Source organism: Echeneis naucrates, chromosome 13 (genome assembly GCF_900963305.1).
Source record: "Echeneis naucrates chromosome 13, fEcheNa1.1, whole genome shotgun sequence".
In the NCBI taxonomy this organism is placed as follows: domain Eukaryota; kingdom Metazoa; phylum Chordata; class Actinopteri; order Carangiformes; family Echeneidae; genus Echeneis; species Echeneis naucrates.
In genome coordinates this window covers 12482873-12506169 of record NC_042523.1, presented here as the reverse complement: position 1 = coordinate 12506169, position 23297 = coordinate 12482873, and the positions used below count along the sequence as shown (strand labels likewise).

The 23297-nt window shown below is 41.9% G+C and overlaps 1 protein-coding gene across 2 annotated transcripts in view; it reads left to right on the top strand.

Annotated features, from left to right (window-relative positions):
- The window catches only part of map3k10 (mitogen-activated protein kinase kinase kinase 10), a 29175-nt gene extending 9897 nt beyond the window's left edge, over positions 1 to 19278 (top strand). The window contains exons 2-12 of one of the 2 annotated variants that reach the window (XM_029518315.1): positions 9169 to 9349; positions 9684 to 9832; positions 11704 to 11879; positions 12373 to 12619; positions 13250 to 13372; positions 13763 to 13901; positions 14251 to 14363; positions 14455 to 14536; positions 14603 to 14759; positions 16387 to 16921; positions 18076 to 19278. In XM_029518315.1, coding sequence (XP_029374175.1) covers positions 9169 to 9349; positions 9684 to 9832; positions 11704 to 11879; positions 12373 to 12619; positions 13250 to 13372; positions 13763 to 13901; positions 14251 to 14363; positions 14455 to 14536; positions 14603 to 14759; positions 16387 to 16921; positions 18076 to 18476 — 2303 coding nt within the window. In that variant the 3' untranslated portion in view covers positions 18477 to 19278. Of the gene's footprint in view, positions 1 to 9168; positions 9350 to 9683; positions 9833 to 11703; positions 11880 to 12372; positions 12620 to 13249; positions 13373 to 13762; positions 13902 to 14250; positions 14364 to 14454; positions 14760 to 16386; positions 16922 to 18075 lie in introns of both variants that reach the window. The other variant, XM_029518314.1, reaches the window with a different exon arrangement.
- Positions 19279 to 23297: the final 4019 nt, after the last annotated feature.

Below are 23297 nucleotides of genomic sequence, written 5' to 3'. Positions count from 1 at the left end.
TCCAAACCTCTAGTGCCAAACATCCTTTGTCCCTTTGTGAGTCTCCACTGTTTTTATCTTCAAATATAAAATGCTTAAAACAATGACGTTCTGCTGATCAGTTAGCAAATTCAGTCTTTTGCCTAGCTGGCTGAAATGCCATGTTGTGGGTCATAGGGGACATTAGAGTCCTTGATCAGAAACTAACTCCAATAAACCAGTGTAGAAGAATGTGGATTGTTAGAAGGAACTGTGCTCTCTTCTCTGGCATCATGTGAACTCACCCACACTGCTGACAGATGTTTGAATTGCCTCACTGTCAACAGGGAACTCACTCTGTCTCAGCAAGCACAAGCTTCAGTGACACAGTGGACTCAGCCAGTGACACCAGTCAGTGGCTGCATAATTACTCATGAAGACATGCATGTGGTTGCGCACTCAAACTCACATATCATAATTATTTTCTCCACTGTTCAATAAAAATTTGATTTGAAGCTCATCGCAAGTCAGACCCTGTGTGGACCTGCCAAACACACTGACACACATTTACACATCATCATGTTGTATGTTGTGACATTATGAATGTCACAGTGGAGCTGAATTCACTATTCTGAAATTTTTACTTTTGGAACTTTGAATTTAGTTTCTGGATTAATCTTTAGCTTTGGCAACGTGCAAGGCCACATCCACAAATTGTAATCAGCATAGGGTATATTTATATTTCTACACTGGGCCATTGCTAATTTTATCAAAATATCTGAATACTTTTTTGATGAGTGCACAGAGCACACAATTACATGCAAACATACTGTGCACCAGTGGATCACAGAATTGTTTTACATTTGCATAAAAAGACAGGATAGAACATCTTATGTCTTGTAGTCAGAGGACAGGCAAACAGTATTAAGCGCCACAGGCTGTGTGTTACCTCGACATCATCTCAAATTCAATTCACCTTTAGTCAGATGTGTCTAAAAAGAAATGTCATGAGAGCCAATGTGTTTAAAAAGAGGGCAAGATGTTGAACAGTGAATGGCAGAGAGCAGCACACTGGTGGTTAACATGATGTCTGAATGGGCCTCGTTTCTGTGGTTATTTCAAACTTAGTTCATTGTCCGACAGCAGAAAAATATTTAAATGAGAAGGGCATTTTTGGGAATTCTGTTGTATTAAAATATTGTACATGTTAGCATACAGAGAAGAGAAGCAAACATATGAAGAGATGAAACAGGGTGATATGCGGCTGAAAGCAAATACAGTATATTGATATCAGCTGTTTGATATGATAGGATATGATATGAGTCCGGGTTAGGGTTAGGGTTAGTTCTCAGTTTCAAACTGACTATACACGGTCCAGCCCTATATTGTACTGGGTCTTGACCAGATTTTGATGTTGCAGATAAATATTGACTTTTGGTTTCAGAGGCCAATGTTTTTAATTAAAGATCAGCAGAAAAATGCTCCTGAATGTAAACACACTGGCCCTTTGTACTTGTTGCCACTGCAGTTACAAAAGCACGGCGGGGACAGAGTCCTACATTTCTGTAGACGAAGTGATAAACGTAGTAAAACACACACTTACATCGGCAGCTCCTGGGCTGTATGTCTGGTGGCTTTTGACTCTGCTGTTAGAAGGTCATTATTGTTCGCCAGCAGCCTGGCACGGAGAGTGGGGAGTCAGGCCAAGCAGAGAAGGCGCTGGGTGTCCCTCGAGCCAAAGGTCCTTCACCCACTTACATAGAGGAGTCAAGTAGAGAGCACTTCAGTCAGAAAACAGACAACACACTGCATGTTTGCCATGTATGGCGTTCAGAGTTTGTACAAGAATGCAATGCTTTATTCGTGTTTTTTGTTCACTACTGGAAAATGCATGTGAACAATTTGTTGTGGGGTTGATTACTTGATGACCCAGTAGATAAGATCTATTCCTCAAGAATGTTACCTGAATTAAAATAAATGCACAGGGTACTGGTTTAATCCCTCCCACCTTGTGACATGCCAGTTTTTAGAATTTCACCGCCGTCCATCTTAAAACAAGTGAAAACTGTGAATTCCTAACAAATGATTGGACTTTGACTGGAGGGTTTAACTAAGTTAAAAGTTCATGAACTGTATAAAACTTAAAATGAAATATTTTGCATTTACAGTAGGCTAAAATTTGTGCAATTCAGCAAACTGAAAGAACCACAAAACCTAAAATCTGTCATGAGTCAAAAAAAAAAAAAAATTCCACACTGTAAGGACAACTTTCATACCTCACACACACTCTCTTTCTTTCTCTCTCTCTCTCTCTCTCACACACACATACACACACACACACACACACACACACACATAGAAACACACTCCATGCAAAAAGAACCGATAGAGAGCTGTCTCATCTAATACCTCTGTCTCTTGTGAGAGAGAGGCTGCCTGGTCACACGAATCTGGCAGCAGCGTTTGTGTGGAGACAAAGTGAATGGCTTCAGGGTGAAACTGTGCCACTGTGTGGCTCAGGATTAGAACCCTGATGGCCTGTTGTTGTATGAGTGGAGCCAAGCCGGGGTATCGATGACATGAGAGCATACTCACTACAACCTCCATATCAAAGCACGGGGGAACGGGAAGAAACCCACTGATTGCATCGTTTTTGTTTGTCTGTCTGTGTGAAGTTTTTTTATGTGCTAAGCCTTAAACATCAGTGGTGACTGAAGTGTTGTGATGTGTTTAACATCCCAATAGGAGCTATCGGCAGTAAAACTGGATGGGTTTGATGAAGAGACATCAGTTTGGTTTTCTGGGTCTAAATCTGCTGTATTAAGAATTTTTCATCAGTATTTAAATGAAATAGACTTTTGTCTGTGTTCGAAAGATGTTCTGTGTCTTTCTCTGTGTGGCAGCTCTTACGGGATGAGAGAGGAGGTGTGTGAAACAAAGAAGAAAGATGGTTAGAGCTACTGAGATATCTGATTTGACATCTGGTATGTGCAGCCAGGAAAATTACAAAAGCTCTCCCTCCAGTCATCTCTCTTTACCTCTAGCAGCTGCATTTTTTCATCCACTTATTATTTCCCACTTTCTCACAGTGCTTGGGTCTTTCTCCTTCATCTCATTCTGTTTCTTACCTTTTCTTTACCCCCTTTCTGACTCCCCCCTCTTTAGCTTATTCAACCCAATATTTCATTCTCCTCCTCTGTCCTCATTTCTGCAGCTCTCTTCCCTCTTGTCATTTCTGTCCCTCTCTTGCCTCTTTCCTCCTCTCATCTTTTGTCTCCCCTCCCCCATCCCTCATCCTCAGACCCCCCCACTGCCACCACCTCCCACATTTCATACACACAATATACCTCTCAGTTACTCTCTGTTTTTTTGACTCCCTCCACCCTTGTGCTTTCCCTGGGTCTCTTCTTCCATTTCTTCTCCCCGGTGTGTTGTGATTGTAGCCAGGCTGGCGACAGCTGCAACAGCAGACAGTCAGGCAGTGGGCGCTGGCATTGGGAGGGAGGAAAAGATGGGATGATGATGGGAGGGGAGGGGGGAGCTCAATGCAAAAATTATGAGATTGTAGGGTTGGAGGAGGTTGTTACATTTTTGTTGACAAGGTTTTCACGAAACAGAGAGGACTTGGAGCTTGTGGGATGGACCGCTTACATAATTTCATTGGTATAATGACAATGAAGAATTTTGATTCTGAGCTTCCAGTTGGCCCAGAGTTCATCTGTGCTGGTGCACCGTAGGCTTGCCACCACGTCGGTGACATATGCCATACTATTTGTCTCACAGACATGACAATGCCACAGCAGCACTGAGGTGGTGGAGTAGTACCTCAACAAGCAGCAGCAGGGCTGTTGGTGGGTGGGGCTGCGGAGGCGTTGGAAGATGCTAGGGGGAGGTATCTGTGTTCTCTCTCTGGGGTTTGTTGGATTGTTGGATCTGATTTGGCGACTTAGGGCTGCAGCAATAGCTGTTTCACTCTGCAGGTGACACCTTTTGCTGGATAAGGGAGGAGGAGCAGGAGTAGGAAATCAGACTGATGAGTTTGAAGGGGTGGTGGAGGGAAAGACTTTATGCAGCAATGGAATTGAATGAAATATCTTCTTATTAACATCATTTTAAAGTATAGGTTTTGTTAAATCCAGGTTTATTAAATTTGAATGAATGGACTGAGCAGCTGAGAGTTCATTCAGCTCATTAAATTTTAAAGAAACTAAACTTCCCTGTGCGTAATGTTTGAGCGACTCTTCATAGTTGGTAGGAAATACTGTCTGTCCCATCTCCTTGTAATGTCTGTCTCCAAGACTGCACAGTTACCAACTCATACATTTAATTTCCTCAGTTAATTAACCCCATTTCCTACAGCTGACCTAGTTTTATATTTCAAAACTTGTATATTGATTTTGAGCAAATGATTCAATTGGAGTTCAGTAAATTTAGGATGTAAAACACCAGCTGGAAAATGTAAGAAGATGTATCCAACTAGAAGGCTCTTTATTAAACAGCAACATATCACATAGATAAATACATTTATACAATAACTGGATAACTCCAGTTTTAAACTGCAACATTTTGCTGCTTGGAAGTAAATATACTCCTGTGGTGGTGGAGGGAGCGACACACTTCATAGTGAGCAAATACTGAAGTAATACGCCATTAAATTTGTTTTATGAATAGAGATGCTCTCAGCCCCAACTGAATTTAAAGGTGTTCAGTATTGTTTAGTTGTCTCATAATGCAGCTTGACAGTGTTGCACCATGGGGCTTCACAAAACCTTTTTCCCTAAATCTGTTTGCCTTTTCTGATACCTTTCTGAAAACTGATGATAAAACAGTTAAATTCGTTTCACACTGTGATTGAAGTTGAACATTTTTTTCAAGCCTTTTTTTTAATGTCACACTGATGTTGGGGCACTTTTCACATGAACATCTTCTGGGGGAGGTTTGCAAAATATGCACTGTATTTCCCATATTTAAATGAAATCTCTCTCAGTGACAGTTTTTTACTTGGATCAGGGCTCATGAGGGCTCCTCTTGCCTGAGTTGCCTCTGCATTCCCAGGGTCGTAGTCTTAGTCTGTGAACTCTGCCCTTGTTGTCATGACAAAGGCAAGTGATCTTTAGCCAAAATACCAAAAGTAAAAGATAACTGAGAGAGCTTTATGTGTCCCTTTTGCCGTTCATGGTAAGACTGAAGTACAACTTTGGTACCACACGTTTGCTCACAATTTTATTTGATTGCAAGCCATCATTTAAAAAGGAAACATGTTATTTTTTCTTCAAAAATGTTGACTCCACTAATAAAACTTTTATCTGGATAAGACCTGCTAGTTAAAACGGACACATCTTGACTCAAACTAAAGGTAGAAGAACAGGAGAGGGAAAAATTAAAGTAGGTTCAAGTCCCAACAGGTTGAACCACCTGCAGAGATCCCTGGTCAGCTGATCAGACAGGATAAATATCTCAGCTGACTACTCAGTTGACTGAAGCTCTGGCAGCTGATTGTTCAGTCTAGTTCTGTTGTAGGCATGATTTTAACTTACCACCAATTTGGCATGTAGGTTCAAAACAAAGTGGTTAGTCGGTTTCCTTTTTTTTTTTTTTTTTTTTTTTTATTGTGAAGATTAAACAAAGTAATGATTTTAAGACATAGGATTTAACACGATAATTTGGAGCTACAGTGAGCATTGTATGGTGAGGGAGTGACATGGTTAGCACTGCAACAAAACCCACCGCAGGAGGAGCAGGTTGCAATGTTTGTTTTTTGCTCTGAAAAATATACTGTCACTTTGGTGTTTGACTTCATTCCCCTCTGCTAATATATATATATAATGTGTAACTTTTGCTGACTGCATTGACTAACCAGTCTGGGGGAATCATTACTACGGTTAAAGCCCCAGTTTTTTTTTCTCTATCAGTGTTTAAACTATTAGTGGGAGGTGCGTCTGAACCATCAGTTGGGGACAGGGCCCAAAACTGAACAGAGGGAGTTTAAAGGTTAAATCAACACTGAATCACAACGGGCAGAAAACTGCAGCTGAACTCTACTCTTTAGGCTGGACGCTCGACTCTCTGGCCACACCACAGTCAGCAGACGTGCTTGACCGTTGTTCAATACCAAACTCTGACTGTAGATTCTGGATTTTGCCCCACAATGCCGTGTCCTTCTGATAGCATCCTAAACCGTCAAAGGCAGCACTCGATGTCAAACTGCTAGATGCTCATGGTGTTTTGGTCTATTCAGTGTTTAACTGTTGTTGGTGTGTCTTCACGAGATATCCCAGGAGGCCCTGTGTCTTTTTCTGCATTATCTGTTCAAGTAAAACCTTCGAAGTTTAATAGTGCATTGATAAATTCACAACGTTGGCTGGATTAGCTCCAGCACCGCCTGCGACCCGGAAATGGAAAAGCGGTAGAAAGCGGTAGAAAATGGATGGCTGGTCACCATCCATAGTCACAAATTTTGTCAACTCTGATTATTTTTGAGCCCCGATAGGAGGTTTAAAATTTTATTTCATCTCACACATGTCAGTGTGTGAGACAAATTTACCATGTTTGACACTAATTAGCAAATACATGGCAAACATTATGCCTATAAACCATCAATAGGTTTGTTGTCACTCATGTTACCATGACAGCAACACTTTTCCTTCAGACATACAATATTGAGCTCATGGTTTATCCATCCAAGGGTCACAGCCTCACAGAGCTTGTGCAGCACAGCAATATTTTTTCCTGTGGATTCTTTATCGCCAATAAGAAGTGTGCTGTGGACTTCAATTCTCACAAGCTATCTGATTAAACAGTGACACTTCAAGGTCTGTGATATTTCCCATAATGCATGTTGTAATGGAAGAAGTAGCAACCAAGGAGCTTGTCCTTGCTCTTATGGACTCTATTTTGAGATAACATTTCCACCAGCGCTGGCGGTTCATTGTGTAAAAGCCAAACTACCCTTGAGGACTGTTTTTTTTTCCTTCAGTGTGATGAAATGTGCTGTGATGGTTCCCACACCCTTGTGGGTCTTATTTGTGTATCACTGCGCTGCAGGTTCCTGGGCTGCCAGCTGAACACAAACATGTTGAGCTTTGTGTTTGACATATGGGTGAGATACTGCTGATTGTGAAAAACTTGTGGCAAGATGAGTCATCGTGCGCAGGTGTCATTAAGAAGCAGCATGGAGATGTTCTGGAGGTGTGAAAGTAACGCAATGATGTCATTACATCAACGAGAGAGGCAGAGTGCGACCAGGTGGATTTGCTGTTTCGTTCACAGGCTCAGTTTCTGTAAACAGGCATCCATTGGGTTTCTGTCTTCCTCCCCCTCCTCCCCCCTCTGTCATCACTCTGTCCTTTCTCTTTCCTCTCTGTTTCCACCCTGTGCTCCACCTACAGGCCCAATGTCCTTTTTCCTGGATGGATGTGCTCCATGCACACACAAAACAAACTGGGAAGGGTAGACTGTAAGGAGGACACACCCATCAATGAATGCAAACACATCTTGATCTCCTGTCCTCCCTGAGTCTCTGTCTTTGCCTTTTACTTCTTAGATACAGAGAGAGTTGACCCTGAGGAGACAGCTGTCTCTCAAAGAGACAACAGTATCAGAATAGAAAAGTCGGCTGGAGGATGAGGGTGGCTTATTATCACTGTCAGCAGCCCGCACGTAATCCTCGTCTGGAACCTGGACGTGCAGTCATATAACTAATGTATAGTGGTGGAAAGTTACAGCTAATTGTTAAGGTTATTGATCTTAGAGCTATTTGACAAATGCAAGTTGTGTATGAGGTGATCAGTTTATAAAATATTACACATTTTTTCTAGATTAAATAGCTCAACAACATAAAAAAATATATGGACAACTAATGGTTGATATCAGACTTGATTAATTGGTTGAATATGAACCAGTGGTTTAGAAGTGTGTGGTATCAATATAAAATCTTCATTTGAAAAGTAACTAGTAACTAAAGCTTTACACAGCTATAGGAGTAGAAAGTGCACTGTGGTGGAAACACTCAAGCACATGCAGTTTCTTAGTAACGCCCTGAATGCGGCCTTGTAAATATGAGTTTAACTACATTAGTTAATTATAATAGATTTTAGAATTGTTACATTTAGTGAAGTTCAATTATTTCTTCCTGACTGCACCACTAAACATCTCCACACTGGCCTATCACTGAAACTGGTCTTCTATTGAGTTTGTGGATATAGCAGGGTACAGAGAGGCACACCTTTATCACGTGAAAGGTTTGTGTGTGTGTGTGTGTGTGTGTGTGTGTGTGTGTGTGCGCACGCGCTGCAGTGCATGTGTGTGTAAACAAAGACACTGCTGTGTGTGCAGCCTTTCTCCACCACCCTTTGCATACGCCTGTAGATAAGTGAGTGAGAGAGAGAAAAAGCAACCCCCACCTGGCTCCCAGTGCTTTTGAACTGTGTACACTCTAAATATTTCCATAGCCAGCGATCACACGGAAATGAAGGAGGAAGTCGTACATGGAAGAGAGAGAGAGAGGGGAGGGTGTAGAGAGAAAGATAGAGGAATGAAAGAGGTGACAGTCGAACATGAAGTATACATTGAAATGACTGTATGGAAATGATTTTATCCAGACACACACTCACTCACTGCTGGACCAGACGTGGTAGTTATCCCCTGTAGCAGAAACCTTAGCAGCACACTGGTCTGACCACACTTGTAGTGTAAACATCACTGTGTTAATTAAAACCTCTTCAAATTTAGTTTTTGTATTTGGAGAAAAAAAATGCATTTCATTACACACAATATGATTATGAAGATCAACGGTATGATGCATTTGAATGTAAATGCTTATTTCTACCTTAAATCAGCAGGACTATGTATATGACTAAGCCTATATATTATCAATGCATAGGTTTTATGGTTTGTTTTCAGATTGCAACAGTTGCTTTCACTGTCCATTAACCTGCCAATTATTTACCCTCCACAGTAAGTGAATGTAAAAAGGTGCTCAGATATTCAATTAAATATCAAAGAACAAAGAAAAACTTCAAATATCCACATATGTGGTGTTTGACATTGTAGATTTTGGTACTTAAAAATAAAAAACCTCTAATGTTAAGTCTTGGAGATAACTATAAATCATTTTTAACTGTTGTGTCTAACGTGTCTAACGTGTTGTGTTTACAACCCCTCATGAACTAATGCAATCCTGTCCTGTCTATTCTGTCTCTTCTCCCTTAGTCCTCATCCTGGAGCCGGTGGAGCACGATGATCTGAGTGGGAAAACCCTGAAGATCACAGACTTCGGCCTGGCCAGAGAGTGGCACCAGACCACCAAGATGAGTGCAGCAGGGACCTATGCTTGGATGGCCCCCGAAGTCATCAAGCTCTCCCTTTTCTCCAAGAGCAGCGATGTGTGGAGGTAAAAAAAAAAAGTGGACTTTTCTGTGCAATGTCTTATTTTGTCCAAATGCCAGAAATATTCATGACTAAGAACAGCAGGAATGCCTGTGAGAAGCTGGTTCAAGAGAAAGCTTCTCATATTGTAATATTTTTGCTTGAAAGTGATTGGAACAATTGAAAATAGTGACTCTAATTTGCTAAAAGTAGCAACATAACAGCACAATGTGGTTTAGTATTTCAGTGAAAATTCAGAGATGGTCAGTGTCATCCTGCTGGAGGGGTTAGGGTTTGGGACAGCTGTTGGTGTCTGGAGGGACATAAAAACATAAAGCCTGTCCTCTTCCTCCTCACAGTTTCGGCGTGTTACTCTGGGAACTGCTGACCGGCGAGGTTCCTTACCGGGAGATAGATGCCCTGGCTGTAGCTTACGGTGTTGCAATGAACAAGCTAACACTTCCCATCCCTTCGACCTGCCCTGAACCTTTCGCTCAGCTTCTGGGAGGTAACAGACGATCTCCTTTACATTTAGAGATGATTGCATTCAAGAACACCAAGTCAATCATTTCTATTTTCTATAGACATGAAAACACCTTGAAAAGGCCCTTTGGTTGTTCACATCCACAGACTTCAAGGTGATGGAACCTTGCTCAGTTTTTTGAGGTTACAGTGGATGAATTCAGTATATCTGAGACAAGCATAAAGATTTAAAATGGATGAAAATTCATTAAGTTGCTTTTATTACATCCTTGTCCTACACTTGAGCTCCCCTGGGCTGCAGATAATCCTGGCAGTGCTCTTTTAACAGAGGTAGAGTATTAACCGGCTCCTGTTTCAGTTCAGATAGTCTCTGTTTAAATACACACCTGCTTCACATACAAATTACCTTCATGTGTTTATTCCTAAGACACTTTTTATGTGGTTAAGCCTTTATGTAATATTTAAAGAAAAAAATTAAACGGAGTGAGGAAGCTGTTTTTCAAACTTCAGTCACGTCCTTCTCACTCTTCTTCTAAAGCTCTTTTCCTCTTCATCCCCCCTCTCTCTCTCCATTTCATCTGATCCATGTTCATCCATTAATCTCTCTTTTGTCAAGCCTCACTACTCACTAAACTCTGTTTACTCCTGTCTTCCATCTTCTCTCCCCTCAAACTTCATCTACATAGCTTTATGCTAATTTCTGTCACCTAAGAAATGAACATTACAGGGTTAGAAAAAAGCTGAGATGATAATATTCTCCATCTGCACTGAATTGATAATGATGTTTTTGCCATGAATGGTGTCAGGCTTGTAGACGTAGATGACTGTGGTCTAGTGTTGGACAGGTCACTGGTGTGTTTGTGTCTCAGTAGATTATTGTAGGTGTCCACTGTCAGTCAGAGTTTGGCTCATGATGGCTGCCATATGCTTTCCCATCTTGCTCTCTTCCACTTCCCCATTGCTTTCTCTGCTGCCAGGAAATTAAAAAACTAAAATATCTACAGTAGACTAACAACTCTTGGTTCAGTCTACTGTGTATTATGTTGATGATCTGTCTGCATATTTTGCTAATTATAGTCTTAAAGGTGAATTTAATATATATGAAAATATGTTGATTATGGGATACTTTGCATTTAAGTGGTTGCTGAAACTCAGAGACTTTGTTCTCATCAGACACAGGAGAATCTATTCTTAGGTCCCCAAACCAGACACATTCTTCTCCCTGGCTGTGCCTTAAAATCCTGCCCATGAAAATGAAGAGCCAGACAAACCTTTACCAGTTATTTGCTTGACTTTCCATGAGAGCCCATATTCCTGCAGCACTGCCCACAAGGGCCCCTGAGGGACCCAGTCTCCAAGTTCATGTAGCCTTGAAAAAGCAAAGAATTGCACTATTGTTTCCTGGCCAAAGCAAAATCTACTTTGCCCCCCCCCTTAGCATGAACCTTCCCTGGGAGGCTGAGCAGTCTGATACCCTAATAATTCAGATACACCCTGTCAGTCCTCCTTTGAAAATGGGAATCATCACCTTGGTCTGCCTGCCCATGGGCACTGTCCCAAACCCTCACGTCACACTGAAGAGGCATCTCAGCCAGGACAGCTGGAGGGATGATCGGGGCAGTTCTCATCCGCTTCAGATCCAAATCTCATCCATGTCCTCTTCCTCAAAGGACTTTCTGGTCCAGTTCAGGAGTTGGTGAACTCTCCACCGCTCAGTGATCAGTCAGCAGTACTCCTCCCCTGCTGAAGACAGACGGGGCTGATTTCTTTTCTCAGATGCCAGCTTTTAATCCTGATTAAATAGTTGCAATGCATGAAAATAACTACTGAAACCACCTGTTATCATTATTGAAAATCTAATTTTAGCATCTTTCTCACTTGTCAATTGTCCCTCAGAGTGCTGGAGCCCCAACCCCCGCAGCAGACCCTCATTCACTAGTATCCTGAGACGACTTTTGTCCATCGAGCAGTCGGCCATGTTCCAGATGCCTCTGGAGTCCTTCCACTCCTTACAGGAAGACTGGAGGCTGGAGATCCAGCTGATGTTTGATGAGCTCAGAGCCAAAGAGAAGGTGAGAGGTCTGACAAAACAGACTTCCAAAACTCAGCCTGGCAAAGCATAATTTTTCGGGACAATATGAGGATCCGTAGAGGGCAGATCAGGGGGACTTGAGTAAACTTCACTTTAAAATGTAACATTGTTGCATATGATGGATTTTAAAATATGTTGCTTTATAAATTACATAATTAAACTAGTAACTCTTGCTAAAATTAGTCTCTCAAAGGACTCAAATAAAAGAGTGAATGAATAAATATATCTCATCGGCTACATAAAGCTACTTAGCTACAGCTACTTCTAAAAGAGTCAAAATAGGTTCACAGAAATATAATCAAGCTGAAAGAAGGCAGTAAAATGCTCCATCATATTATTTATACAAACAGATTTCTTTTTTCTTTTGCCTCAGGTGGTTCCGATAGTGTGAATTTACTTGGTAATACATCTGTTGCAAAAAGAGGTGTCAGACGAGGCACCACTGTACTAACAACCTTCCCTCCTCTGGGCAGGAGCTTCGATCTTGGGAAGAGGCGTTGGCTCGGGCAGCCGAGGAACAGAGGGAGCAAGAGGAGCAGCTGAGGAGGAGAGAACAGGAGCTGGCAGAGCGGGAGATTGACATCGTGGAGCGAGAGCTGAACATTATTATCCACCAAATGTACCAAGAAAAACCCAGCGTGAAAAAGAGGAAGGGCCACTTCAAGAAGAGCAGGCTACTGAAGCTGGGCAGAGACAGCAACTGCATCAGTCTGCCCTCTGGTGGGTGAAAACTGTGGTTTGTTTGAATCTGATGAGTCTGGGCTGTATGAATTCTGTATTTACCAAACACATATTAATTCAGCTTACAGAGGATTTTGAATGAAATACTTGTATAGATCTTGGCTGAGGAGACATATTTACTGAAGGATGTGATCCCACATGCCTGATCACACATGCAACAAAGAAACTTTAATGCCAGAGTGACAATGAAGTTACAGAAAATCAAATCAACTTCTCATTTATTCTTGTTTGTTTGTTTGATTATACTGATCTGATAACAATATATGTGACTGTGACTAAAACCTTTCAACATACTGTGGTATATGGGACATTTTCTCCAACCCATGATGATGTAGAAATACATGTTATGGGACACAAAACGTGGTCTAGAGACAAATCAAGGGATCAGGAGACTTATAAATGGGATGGGATGTGTAACAAAGGTGTCCGGCCTGTTGTAGAGGTTGTTATGGTTCACGATGGGCACTTTTAACCATTGTCCGCCAGGTTACCCGTCTGCCTTTATACTGAATTTCACTCTGCTCTGCTCTGTACTTGGCTGTGTGTCCAATATTAGAAAATTGAAAGCCAAAAACAGTAAAATATATTTCCACTCTTTGTATCCTGCAGGCTTTGAACATAAGATCACAGTTCAGGCATCCCCCAGTGTTGACAAAAGGAAGACCCAGGGCAGCGAGAGCACCACCCCACCTGCCAGCCCAGGGGTCATACCCCGACTGAGAGCCATCAGATGTGAGTGCAAATGTCCAAAGTCAGAGAGCAGTTTGTGAGTGTTCGGATTCAGCAACTTTTGCTTTTTCGTGACTTACAAGTTTTCATTTGAAAAGTACTAACAACACTGTACATCAAAAAAATACTCAACGAAAAGTGACTGTTTGCTACTTTGCAATACCTGAAGCTGATCAGGCTTCACTTCCAGATGAGCTTCATTTCCAGGCTCAGCTATCCAAAACAAACCAAAAAGAGTGGTTTTGTTAGAAACCAGATAAATCTCAGAAAAGGGAAATGACACAAACATGGAGAAAATAACTCCACATATCTAATGTCCTCTACTGGGGGCCTTAAGACTCCACAGTCAAAGATATTTATATATTATCTGGATTATACTCTACTCTATCGAAGTGACACCAAGCGATGGCAGCAAGACATGGGGACGCAGCGCTGTGTGTAAAAAGGAGGACCTGACAACCACCAAGAAGAAAGGACGCACCTGGGGACCGAGCTCCACCCACCAGAGAGAGCGGGTTGGTGGGGAAGACAAGTACGTAGATACTGTGGATCCACCAGTATTTTTATTCTATAGATCATGAAAATAACAATTAATAGTGTTCAAAAATTCAGCAGAGAGCTAGAAAAGTAATTGAAATAGATTAATATTAGATAAAAAAAAAAGACAATTTAACTACAGTGACAAAAAATGGATCATTAGGCATATTTTTCTGTTCATATCACAGAGAAACACAACCAGCAAATTTTGTGGAAGATCAGTTTTCTGTTATTACTGACATGAAACCTTAACTGCTTTGTTACTGGAAAAATAATTTTGTGGCCCTTGCTGATAATTAATTTTGTCTATTGTAAACATGGTTTAATGCAGCATTTCTCTGCAGGCTGAAATCACTGGGTGAGGGGTCCAAAGTTTGGTCGTCCAGTGCACCCAATTTAGGAAAATCCCCCAAGCATGCACCCATGACTGCTGGCTTCTCCAGCCTGAATGAAATGGGTAACAATTTTTTTATTTTAAGATGGCTCTGCATCATTAACCCAAACCTCATCTTAACGTTCTTTATTTTCACCGTTTGTTTATTCAACAGAGGAGTGCTGTGAGTTTGAGGAGTCACCGGGGTCGTTGCTGCCCTCAGAGACCAGCAGCAACGGGGCTATGGAGGATTCAGGGTCTCTGTCGGGCAGCCTGGGACCCAACACAATACCTGCAGTTGGGGTGTCCAACATGGCCTCCAGTCAGAGTCCTGGAGGTCTGGGGGCTGGTGTGAGCTACCAGGACTCGCTGCGTCGCTGCAACCAGAGGAAGAAGAGCGATATGTTGCTGCTGGGTTGTGCCTCTCTGCTCGCCTCTGTTGCCCTCGGACAAGACCTGCTGCAGCTGGGAAAATTACAGGTAAGACGAAGTGAGAAAGAACAACGAAGTGTATCAAACAGTAGTAACGTTGGGTCAACATGGTATTTTTCTGTTGAGTTAAAATAAGACAGACAAAAAACAGACGAATGACGATGCAACACCAGAAACCTTTTTCAGATTAGACTTCGGATCCCTAAAAATAGAAACAAACTCATATTACTGCGGTAACTACATCTGTCCTCTAATCCCACGACTTTAAAAAAAAAATAAATAAAATAAATCACACAACACTATGTTGCTATCACACAACGGTCGAACAAAGTGGTTGAAGCATTGCTACACTCCAAAATCAGCATGATTAGCTCAAAATATGTGAGTTCAACTTCAAATTTATTTCTGGTAGTAGTAGTTATTGTAGCAGTGAAGAACAACGACAGTTTTAAGTTTTGTCTTTATCACGACTTGTCTTGTGCTAAAGTTCACACGCTTATCAGCAAACACTCAACATTTTCTGATAGTCTGGATAGCTTCCAAATAGTACCTCTAACGTGAGACTTAATGCAAAAAATGTTTTCATCGTACACGTATTGGGTATTCTTTATTTTGTTTGCCTGTCCACAAACAAAATATCTCTGACAAGATAATTAGTCTTAGCTTGTGGTATGTAGTTGTACTGATCAGCCCTGTTTAGAGCAACAGCTTCCTCTTGCAGACAGCCACTTATACTGAGTGTGAACAACATGAATCTGCCAGGAGTCGAGATGGTAGTATTTAATAGAGTTTTCTTTCATCTGATTAGGTTTCTTAAAATCAGATTTGCTGCTGATCAGTGGACTCCCCTCATGCTCACAGTTAGCACTTTGATAGCTAAATACTTCCAACAGGATAATTCATCATGTCCCGCAGCATGGGAAGTAAATTTGACTCAAAGCACACCCACCGTCTGTAGATCACAAACAAACAATCGACACCAGAATGACTTAGAATGGGACGTTTGCTGCAAAATGATCAGCAGTAAATATGTGATAGTGCTGAGTCACCACAGACAGAGGTGGATGGTGTCCAACGCCATGTTCAAGTGAGCAAAGGTCTTACCAAAGTGGACTCAGTGACAATCAGTGAAAGTCATGAAATTGATTTAAACATTTCCTGTAGGTACTTTTAACAGGATGTGGAAGTCTTAGAAACAGAGGAAACTCCCAATAAACTAACTTGATCACTGAATATCTTATCAATGGCTTAATTATCACACTTTATTGGTTTGGAGAATTTTGTAAACTCATAGTTGGTTTTAATTTTGCTAAAAGCTGTTCAAATTAGTGTTAGTTGTCTAACTATGGAGTGTCACTAGTGTAACTAGTTAGTTGTGACTTTAATTTAAACAAAACTTTGCTCAAGCTTTATTATAAATCTAATTCTATATGTATTGATTGAATGTCTTGCTTAAAACTATTCACATCAAATGAAAAAGTATTTATAAATTGTCCTGGTCATTCTGAAAGAAAACTTCAGTCCCCCCACGTATGAAGCACCAGTCAGACAGTATCTGACTGAAGTTTCCACCGTGTTTTTTCAGATTTTTATCTAAACCGGTGATATTTTCTCACAGTAAGTCAATGGCTCAGGGTGCCCTCTGCATGTTGATGTGACCTGATATTGTGGACAGGTTCTGCAGGATGAGCAGGACCTCCGAGAGGAGCAGCGTAAGAAGAAGGAGGGACTCTTTCAGCGGACAGGACGTTTCCGTCGCAGCACCTCTCCCCCGAGCAGAAACCTCTCCCTCTCCCTCTCCAGACATCACGAATCCACGATCCCCTGCATGGACCCCTCTCCCTCTGTAACACTCCTCTCCTTGTCTTCACTGTCTGATTGCAACTCCACAAAGTCCCTCCTCCCTTCTGACCCAGACGAGTACCCCTTGACCCCAATGATGGGGGTAAAAACACCGGCGGCGCCTCCAGCTCCTGCCCTCAACCCACTTTTAGATTTGCGAGCGGAGAGTTTCAAGAAAGAACCCAACCAGTCGCTGACACCCACCCATGTGTCTGCAGCCATGGCCCTGAACAGGGGACACAGACGCACCCCTTCAGACGGGGCAATACGACCCCGAGCCCAGACCATGGGACACCACAGGACACCATCGGATGGGAGCATGCCCATGCCTCCTCCACTGGGAGCACCACACCTTACTACAAACAAAGGTAGAGGCACAAATAACTCACAACAATTTCTTTAGGGTGTTAAAGGAACATACAGCCTTTTTGACCTGTGAGGTAATCCAAGAGCCTAAATTACTAAATACACACCTGAACTGAGAGGAATATTTCTGAGCAAGCTTGCTTGAACACGAACATGAACACATTAATAGGAACTTTAAAAAAAAATCTCTCATAAAACATTTAAGCGTGGACGTAGTTATCAGTTTATAGGAATACAGCATTACAATAATTATTTCATATTTCATGATGTTGTGATGATACGACTACAGCAACCAAGATAACTCAGCTCAGAGTCATCAGTCATGACAAGACCACTCATTTAGTGCTGCAGCTGGTTGAGAGCTAGATTTGAAATTTATTTCATCCAAGCCGAAGAGGCTGTCTGAATCTGATCCACATAACAGATCAGTCAGCGATCAGAAAAAAGTGAATTCAGAAAATACCAAACTACCTGGAAAACTCACTGCAGCCCAGTTCCTGCCTTTGTTGTCTTCACAGATCTGCAGTCAAATCAAATCAAATCAGATTTTTTTTTATTGCGCCAAATCATAACAAAGTTCCATGAAGGCACTTTACATATAGAGCAGGTCTAGACCAAAATTATTTAAAGAGACCCAACAGATCCCCTGATTAGCAAGCACTTGCTGACAGTGGCAAGGAAAAACTTCCTCGGCCAGAGCCAGGCTCAGGGTGGCGGCCATCTGCCTCGACCGATTGGGTTGAGAGAGGGAGAGAGAAAGAGAGAGAGAGAGAGAGAGAGAGAGAGAGAGGGGCACAGGGGGAGGCAGTGGTTTACCAGTGGCTATTAAAGTAATCATGATTACTGTGGAGAGATAAATCATGGACATCAGATTGGAAGGTGTGTGGAACGTGTCTCCTTAAAATAACTTTGTTTGATTAACAGCCTAAAGCCTGCAGATGTTAAATTTACTGTCATATATGGCAAAGATTCCTCCCACCGTCCAATAATGCATGTCTATGCTAACTGGTGATTCTACATTGACCGTAGGTGTGAATGTGAGTGTGAGTGGTTGTTCGTCTCTGTTTGTCTTTGTGTGTTGGCCCTGTGATGGGTGTACCCCAAAGAAAAGTATCTAAGTAAGATTTTACTCGTCCTTCTCCCTTTCATTATTCAGGTGCTCCCGAAACATTGGACATCCCCCGCCTCCCGGACCCCGCTACCATTTTTCCAGTTCCTCATCGGCGTAAAGCCCCTGCTCCTCCGATCCCTGACCCTGCCCCTTTCTGCCTCATCAGCCCCCTGGAGAGACCCAAGACGCTGGAGTTTGCCCCCCGGCCGCGGCCCACCCCAGCCAGGATGAGAGCCGACCCCTGGAAGCTGGGCTCAATCTCACGGACCCTGAGTTCATCTCCCGGCAGCAGCTGCGACAGCCCGCTCGGTTCAGGGGACAGCAGCGCCAGCGCTGTGCAACCCAACCTGATGGACATGGACATGGAGGGCCAGAATCTGGACCACACTGTCCCTCTGTGTGGACAGCTGCAGCCTGCCACACTGTGTGGACAACAGTACTCATAATGAAAAACAGCAAGCGAACATTTCCAAAGCAGATTTTTTTGCATTCAGTTTCATTCCAGGACATTTGAGCTTGGGCTGAATTAAGAACGCCTTCTGATGTCTGAGCCAAGCAAAGCGCACTCACTGAAGTTTGCAAAAACTCACTACTCGTCATGATTTTTGGCACTTACGGGAAGCCATTGCTTTCATCTGTCTTTTAGTGTCCTAATAAGAAAACAGCAAGCCTTTCCCTGCACGACAGGCTTAGACGCCTCATGAAAGCCCTGTAGTGTGCTCACCCACCTACTTTAACCCAACACGACTTCTTTCCTTCCTTGGGAATCATCTCTACCTGCTTTTAGTGCTCCATGACTAGATTGCACTTTCTTCAAGACTCACAACCTTCAAAAGCCATTCAAGTACTTAAATGAGCCACTTTTTGACTTTGCTACTGTTTATTTCCATCCATCTGCTTGTTCTTTTGCCTGTCTGTGTAGCCACCCACTTTATGCCTGCATCTTTTTGCTGCCTCCCACTCTCCCAAAAATCTTTCATCGTTCACTATTTCAACAAAACATTGTTGTTTCAGGAGAACTTTCTTTAAGAAAGAGCTGGACTGTTTAAGGTTCCTAACGGCAAGTGTCAGTTTTCTTATTTATATTCTGCCAGTGCGAAAAACACAAACTCTCCCATAAATGCTTCACGTATCATAACTGCATGGAGGTCATCATCCTCTTCCTTTCAACACTGAGACAGGAAAAAGCCTTTTCTCACAGCACTGAGGGACTGGTGATATCTTCAGCCTTGTACAGTAAAAAAAAAACAGAGTTTATTTTCTCAGTGCTTGCACCATCCCTGCCACAGACCTGTTAGCAAAAACGTCTTTCTATTGGTTTGGCAGATCAGGTGTGTTTCTCTAAGTGTGGATGTGTATATATTACTGTACATGTGTGTGGATGAACAACTTGGGTTAATCTTTTGTGTGCTGGTGCTTTTTCAGTGCATGTTGTTTTGTGTGTGAACGGTTGGCAACACTTCTTCAACATACGTCTCGACACATTCTCATCTGTTTGTCTCTTCCATGTCGTTTTGATGAAAACATTCTTCTAGCAGTCAGTAGCCCTCTGTTTTCACACCTCTAAAACACACACACAAAGATACACTGAGCGAAACAAGCTACCTGATTTCAACGTCAACCTCATGTTCACATAGGACCATGTTGAAACTTCATATTCTTCCTCTGACCTGCTGTGTTCAACATCAGTGGCACTTTAGGAGCCATGTTGTGCAACTAGATAGTCTCTCTGTAGACCAGTGGACTCAGCACAAGCTGCTCTCGTCATGGCTGACAAATCAACTTTTAACTCTGGAGTTGTTTTCATACAGTGGACAGTTCGTCTTGGCTGCAGATGGTATTTACTTGACTGTGCAAATTTCTCTAGGTGAGTGTGTGAATGCGACTGAGTGTGTGTGTGTGTGTGTGTGTGTGTGTGTGTGTGAGAGTGTATGTTATTATTTGTGTGGGATTGTGACAATCCCATTGGTAGAAGAGTGAGCCCAATCTCATTCTCCTGATGTGGTTAAGAACACTGAGTATTTATTAAATTTATTGTTATTATTGGGAAGGATTAATTATTATTACATTGCTCTTCCTGGGATATCTGTATATATTTGTTAATATAACAGGAAATACCAAGGAAAACCAAGAAAACAGCTTACTGAAACGTCCGTATTGTCTCCAGTCTCAACTTGTGACATTTCTGGCTTTAGTGAAGAAAAAGTGTGAAATGTGATGAATGAGAGACAAATAAAGGAAAAAAAAAAAAACAACAACCCCAAAACAAAACAAAGAGATATACGTCAGTGTCAGTGCCACAGCTTTGTTGTCATGAGATAATTATCCGATCATGTAATATTGCTGCAATGGTGGAAGAATAAGTCAGATCCTTTACTTATGTTTAAAAGTATTATCAACAAAATATACTGAAATATCAAAGTAAAGCCTGTTATGGTGTGACCTTTTAGAAGGATTGGTTGGAAACCACTGTACTTAAATATCTTCATCACAAGCCAATTCCACTGTAAACACATGCTGAGACATTAAAACATTAATATTAACAAGTTTTTAGGAGGAAGAGTTCATTTTTACTTTTGATAATTGAAGTTAATTAAACTTTTGCACTTTTACTTTAGTAGGATTTAAAAGGGTTAGGGTTAGGGTTAGGGGTTAGAGCACCTTCGACATAATTTGTTGTTGAGTATTTTTACAGTTTTGTATAACTAAAGGATCTGAGTAAGAATGGTTTACTGATGGGCCAAATCGTCACAGGCCGATGGGCCGTGTTCGTTTTGAACAGATAGTCAACATTTCACGTCTTGGGGGGGAATCAATCAAACGACTGTAAAGTGATCCAAAATTGTAACAAAAAGCAACAACTCTAGAGACACAAAATGGTCACAAAGAGAAGAAAAGACTCAGTGTTGTTCTGCTGTTTCTGGTTCATGTTTCTCCCTTTCTTGAGCTCTTTTCCACTCTGTGATCACTTCCTTCACTCCGTAACTGTAAATGAAAGCCCTCATGTGAAGTAACTCAGATGTGACCTTAAATACAGAGTCCCTGCTACAGTTCAGCCCCCTTTGGAAGTGAGTTGCCTGTCAGACAAAGGCTGCTGCAGTAACAGATTAAATCCTCAAGGTGTCACTACTGTGTCCTATGATGTCATATTTCTCCATGTAATGCACTCCCATAGTGGCTCTCTGACACTGCAGTTACCATAAAATGCAGATAAAGGTGCTTTCAAGCATTCAATGCAGCTAACAAAGATTTTCAAGTTAAATTTGTGACATTCGTAAGACCAGACATCTGTGAAACACCAAACAAAATGTGTTATTTTACACAGAGATGGCAACCTTTGAATGTAAACACAAAACCGGCCATATGCATCATATACAGATGATACGAAAACATACACACACGCGCCAAAACACAAACACAGACACACACACCCACATACCAATGCTGTGTCTGTCAGTGTGACCGCCAATCAAACACCCATCTAGCCGCCAGCCAGTTACCTAGCAACCATTCTTCACTTCCATGGTGATGCTATTAAAAGCATCAACAAAGAAAATGGTGAAAAAAAGGGATGATGGGCCTGAGAATGAAGCGAGGAAGAGAGAGAGAGATGTGTTAAAGAGCAAGCAGAAAGGATTTAACAGGCTGAGCGATGCGCAGTTCATCACAGTTCATCTTTCAGATCAGATTTTTCTGTGTTTTCTATCAGTCTGTTTTCCTCCAGAAGAAAAGGCTGCATGTGTTTCAAAAGCCAAATGTGTTTTAGTCAATGAAGGCAGCTTTTGAAATGCATGATTTCCAGGATTCAGAGGGTGACAGTGAATGAGGAGAGTCGAGAGAGGCAGGTGGGAAAAGAAAGCACACATTGTGTGTGTGTGTTTGTATTTTTGAAGTGCATAACACAAGTTAGTAACACAACCAGATTGCCAAGTTGGTATCTCCTCAGAGCTTCAGATTTACACTCTTTGTCCTTCCCTGAATCTTTGTTGCATCATTACATCTCGCCATCGGTTCAAAACCGTCTGTGTTTTAAACATAAAGAATTCCAGCTGAGTGAGACCAATTCACAGACAGAGGTATAAATTGATTTATTTTTCCTTGAAGTCAGTCAGTAATTGGGAGAGAAGCTGCAGGAAACAGAGAGGCGACTGACCTGCAGCAACGGAAGCCAGGACGCTGCGATCACATGACACCCTTTCTAACCAGTCAACCACCAGCACTGCCTGAGGTGTAAAGAATGATGAGCATGGAAGAACTTCAGCTGGAGATAAATGAAAGACTTCATGTGCGTTTCAAAATGATGTGATCATCAATTAAATCCAGATCCTGAAGCAAACTGTATAGAAACTGAATAGGAAATTGTCATTCAAGAGATTTTTGAAAGAAGCTTTATCAGCCAAAAGTTCTTCAGCCTCAGAAAACATTCTTATGATATAATAATTTGTGGCTCCATATCTGCATCTTGTCAGTCATAGGTTATCTCAGTTTGAGCTTGCTGACTACAATTTTATTCCAAAAACAGGGTTACAAATTGATGGCCTTGAAGTAGGAGGGAGTGAGTGGGAGCAGTGAGGGTCCAGTTGGTGAGATGACACAGATTTTGTTTGATCTCAATCACAACATGGCCACTGCAGATTTGGATTTCTATGCAAGTGGTGTTTAGCTTCAAGCAGAGAAGAGGAGTGGACTAGAGGGATCTGGTAACTGTACTTCTGTTATATTTTTCCATTTTCAAATGGATTGTCTCCCCCTGATGCTGCGAAAACCTTCATTAAACTCATTAAACACGTGCTTTAGTGCTCAGAAAGACCTGCAAACAGATAAATGTGTAAAGCCAGCAGAGCATCCATTTAAATTTAAGTTTTGACCACACAATGACAACAGTCCTCTTCATTTAAAACTTTATTCGTAATCTTCATTTACCGATCAATAGTGCATTCCTGGGCTAGCAGTCGAGTAAAACCAGTTTTGGAGACGTGGTGGATGTTTGGATGTGGAAAGGAAAAAAGGCCTCTTGAGAGTGAGGCAAGACAAAAGCGCGGTCATAGCCTTGACGTCCCCATCTTCATATCCATTTTTTAAAATCTCCATCAGCACAGAAAGAAACAGGATGGAGGTCTGTTGCTATGAGGAGCAGCTCTGCGCTCTGGTACCAGTTCCTCAGAGTGCCAGTCCGCTCCTGCGTTACTGGTCATCTCACTGTGCAGAAATAGATGCATGGGGAGGGGTGGAGGGAGTCCAGGGATCAAAGGTCATTCAGAGGAGGC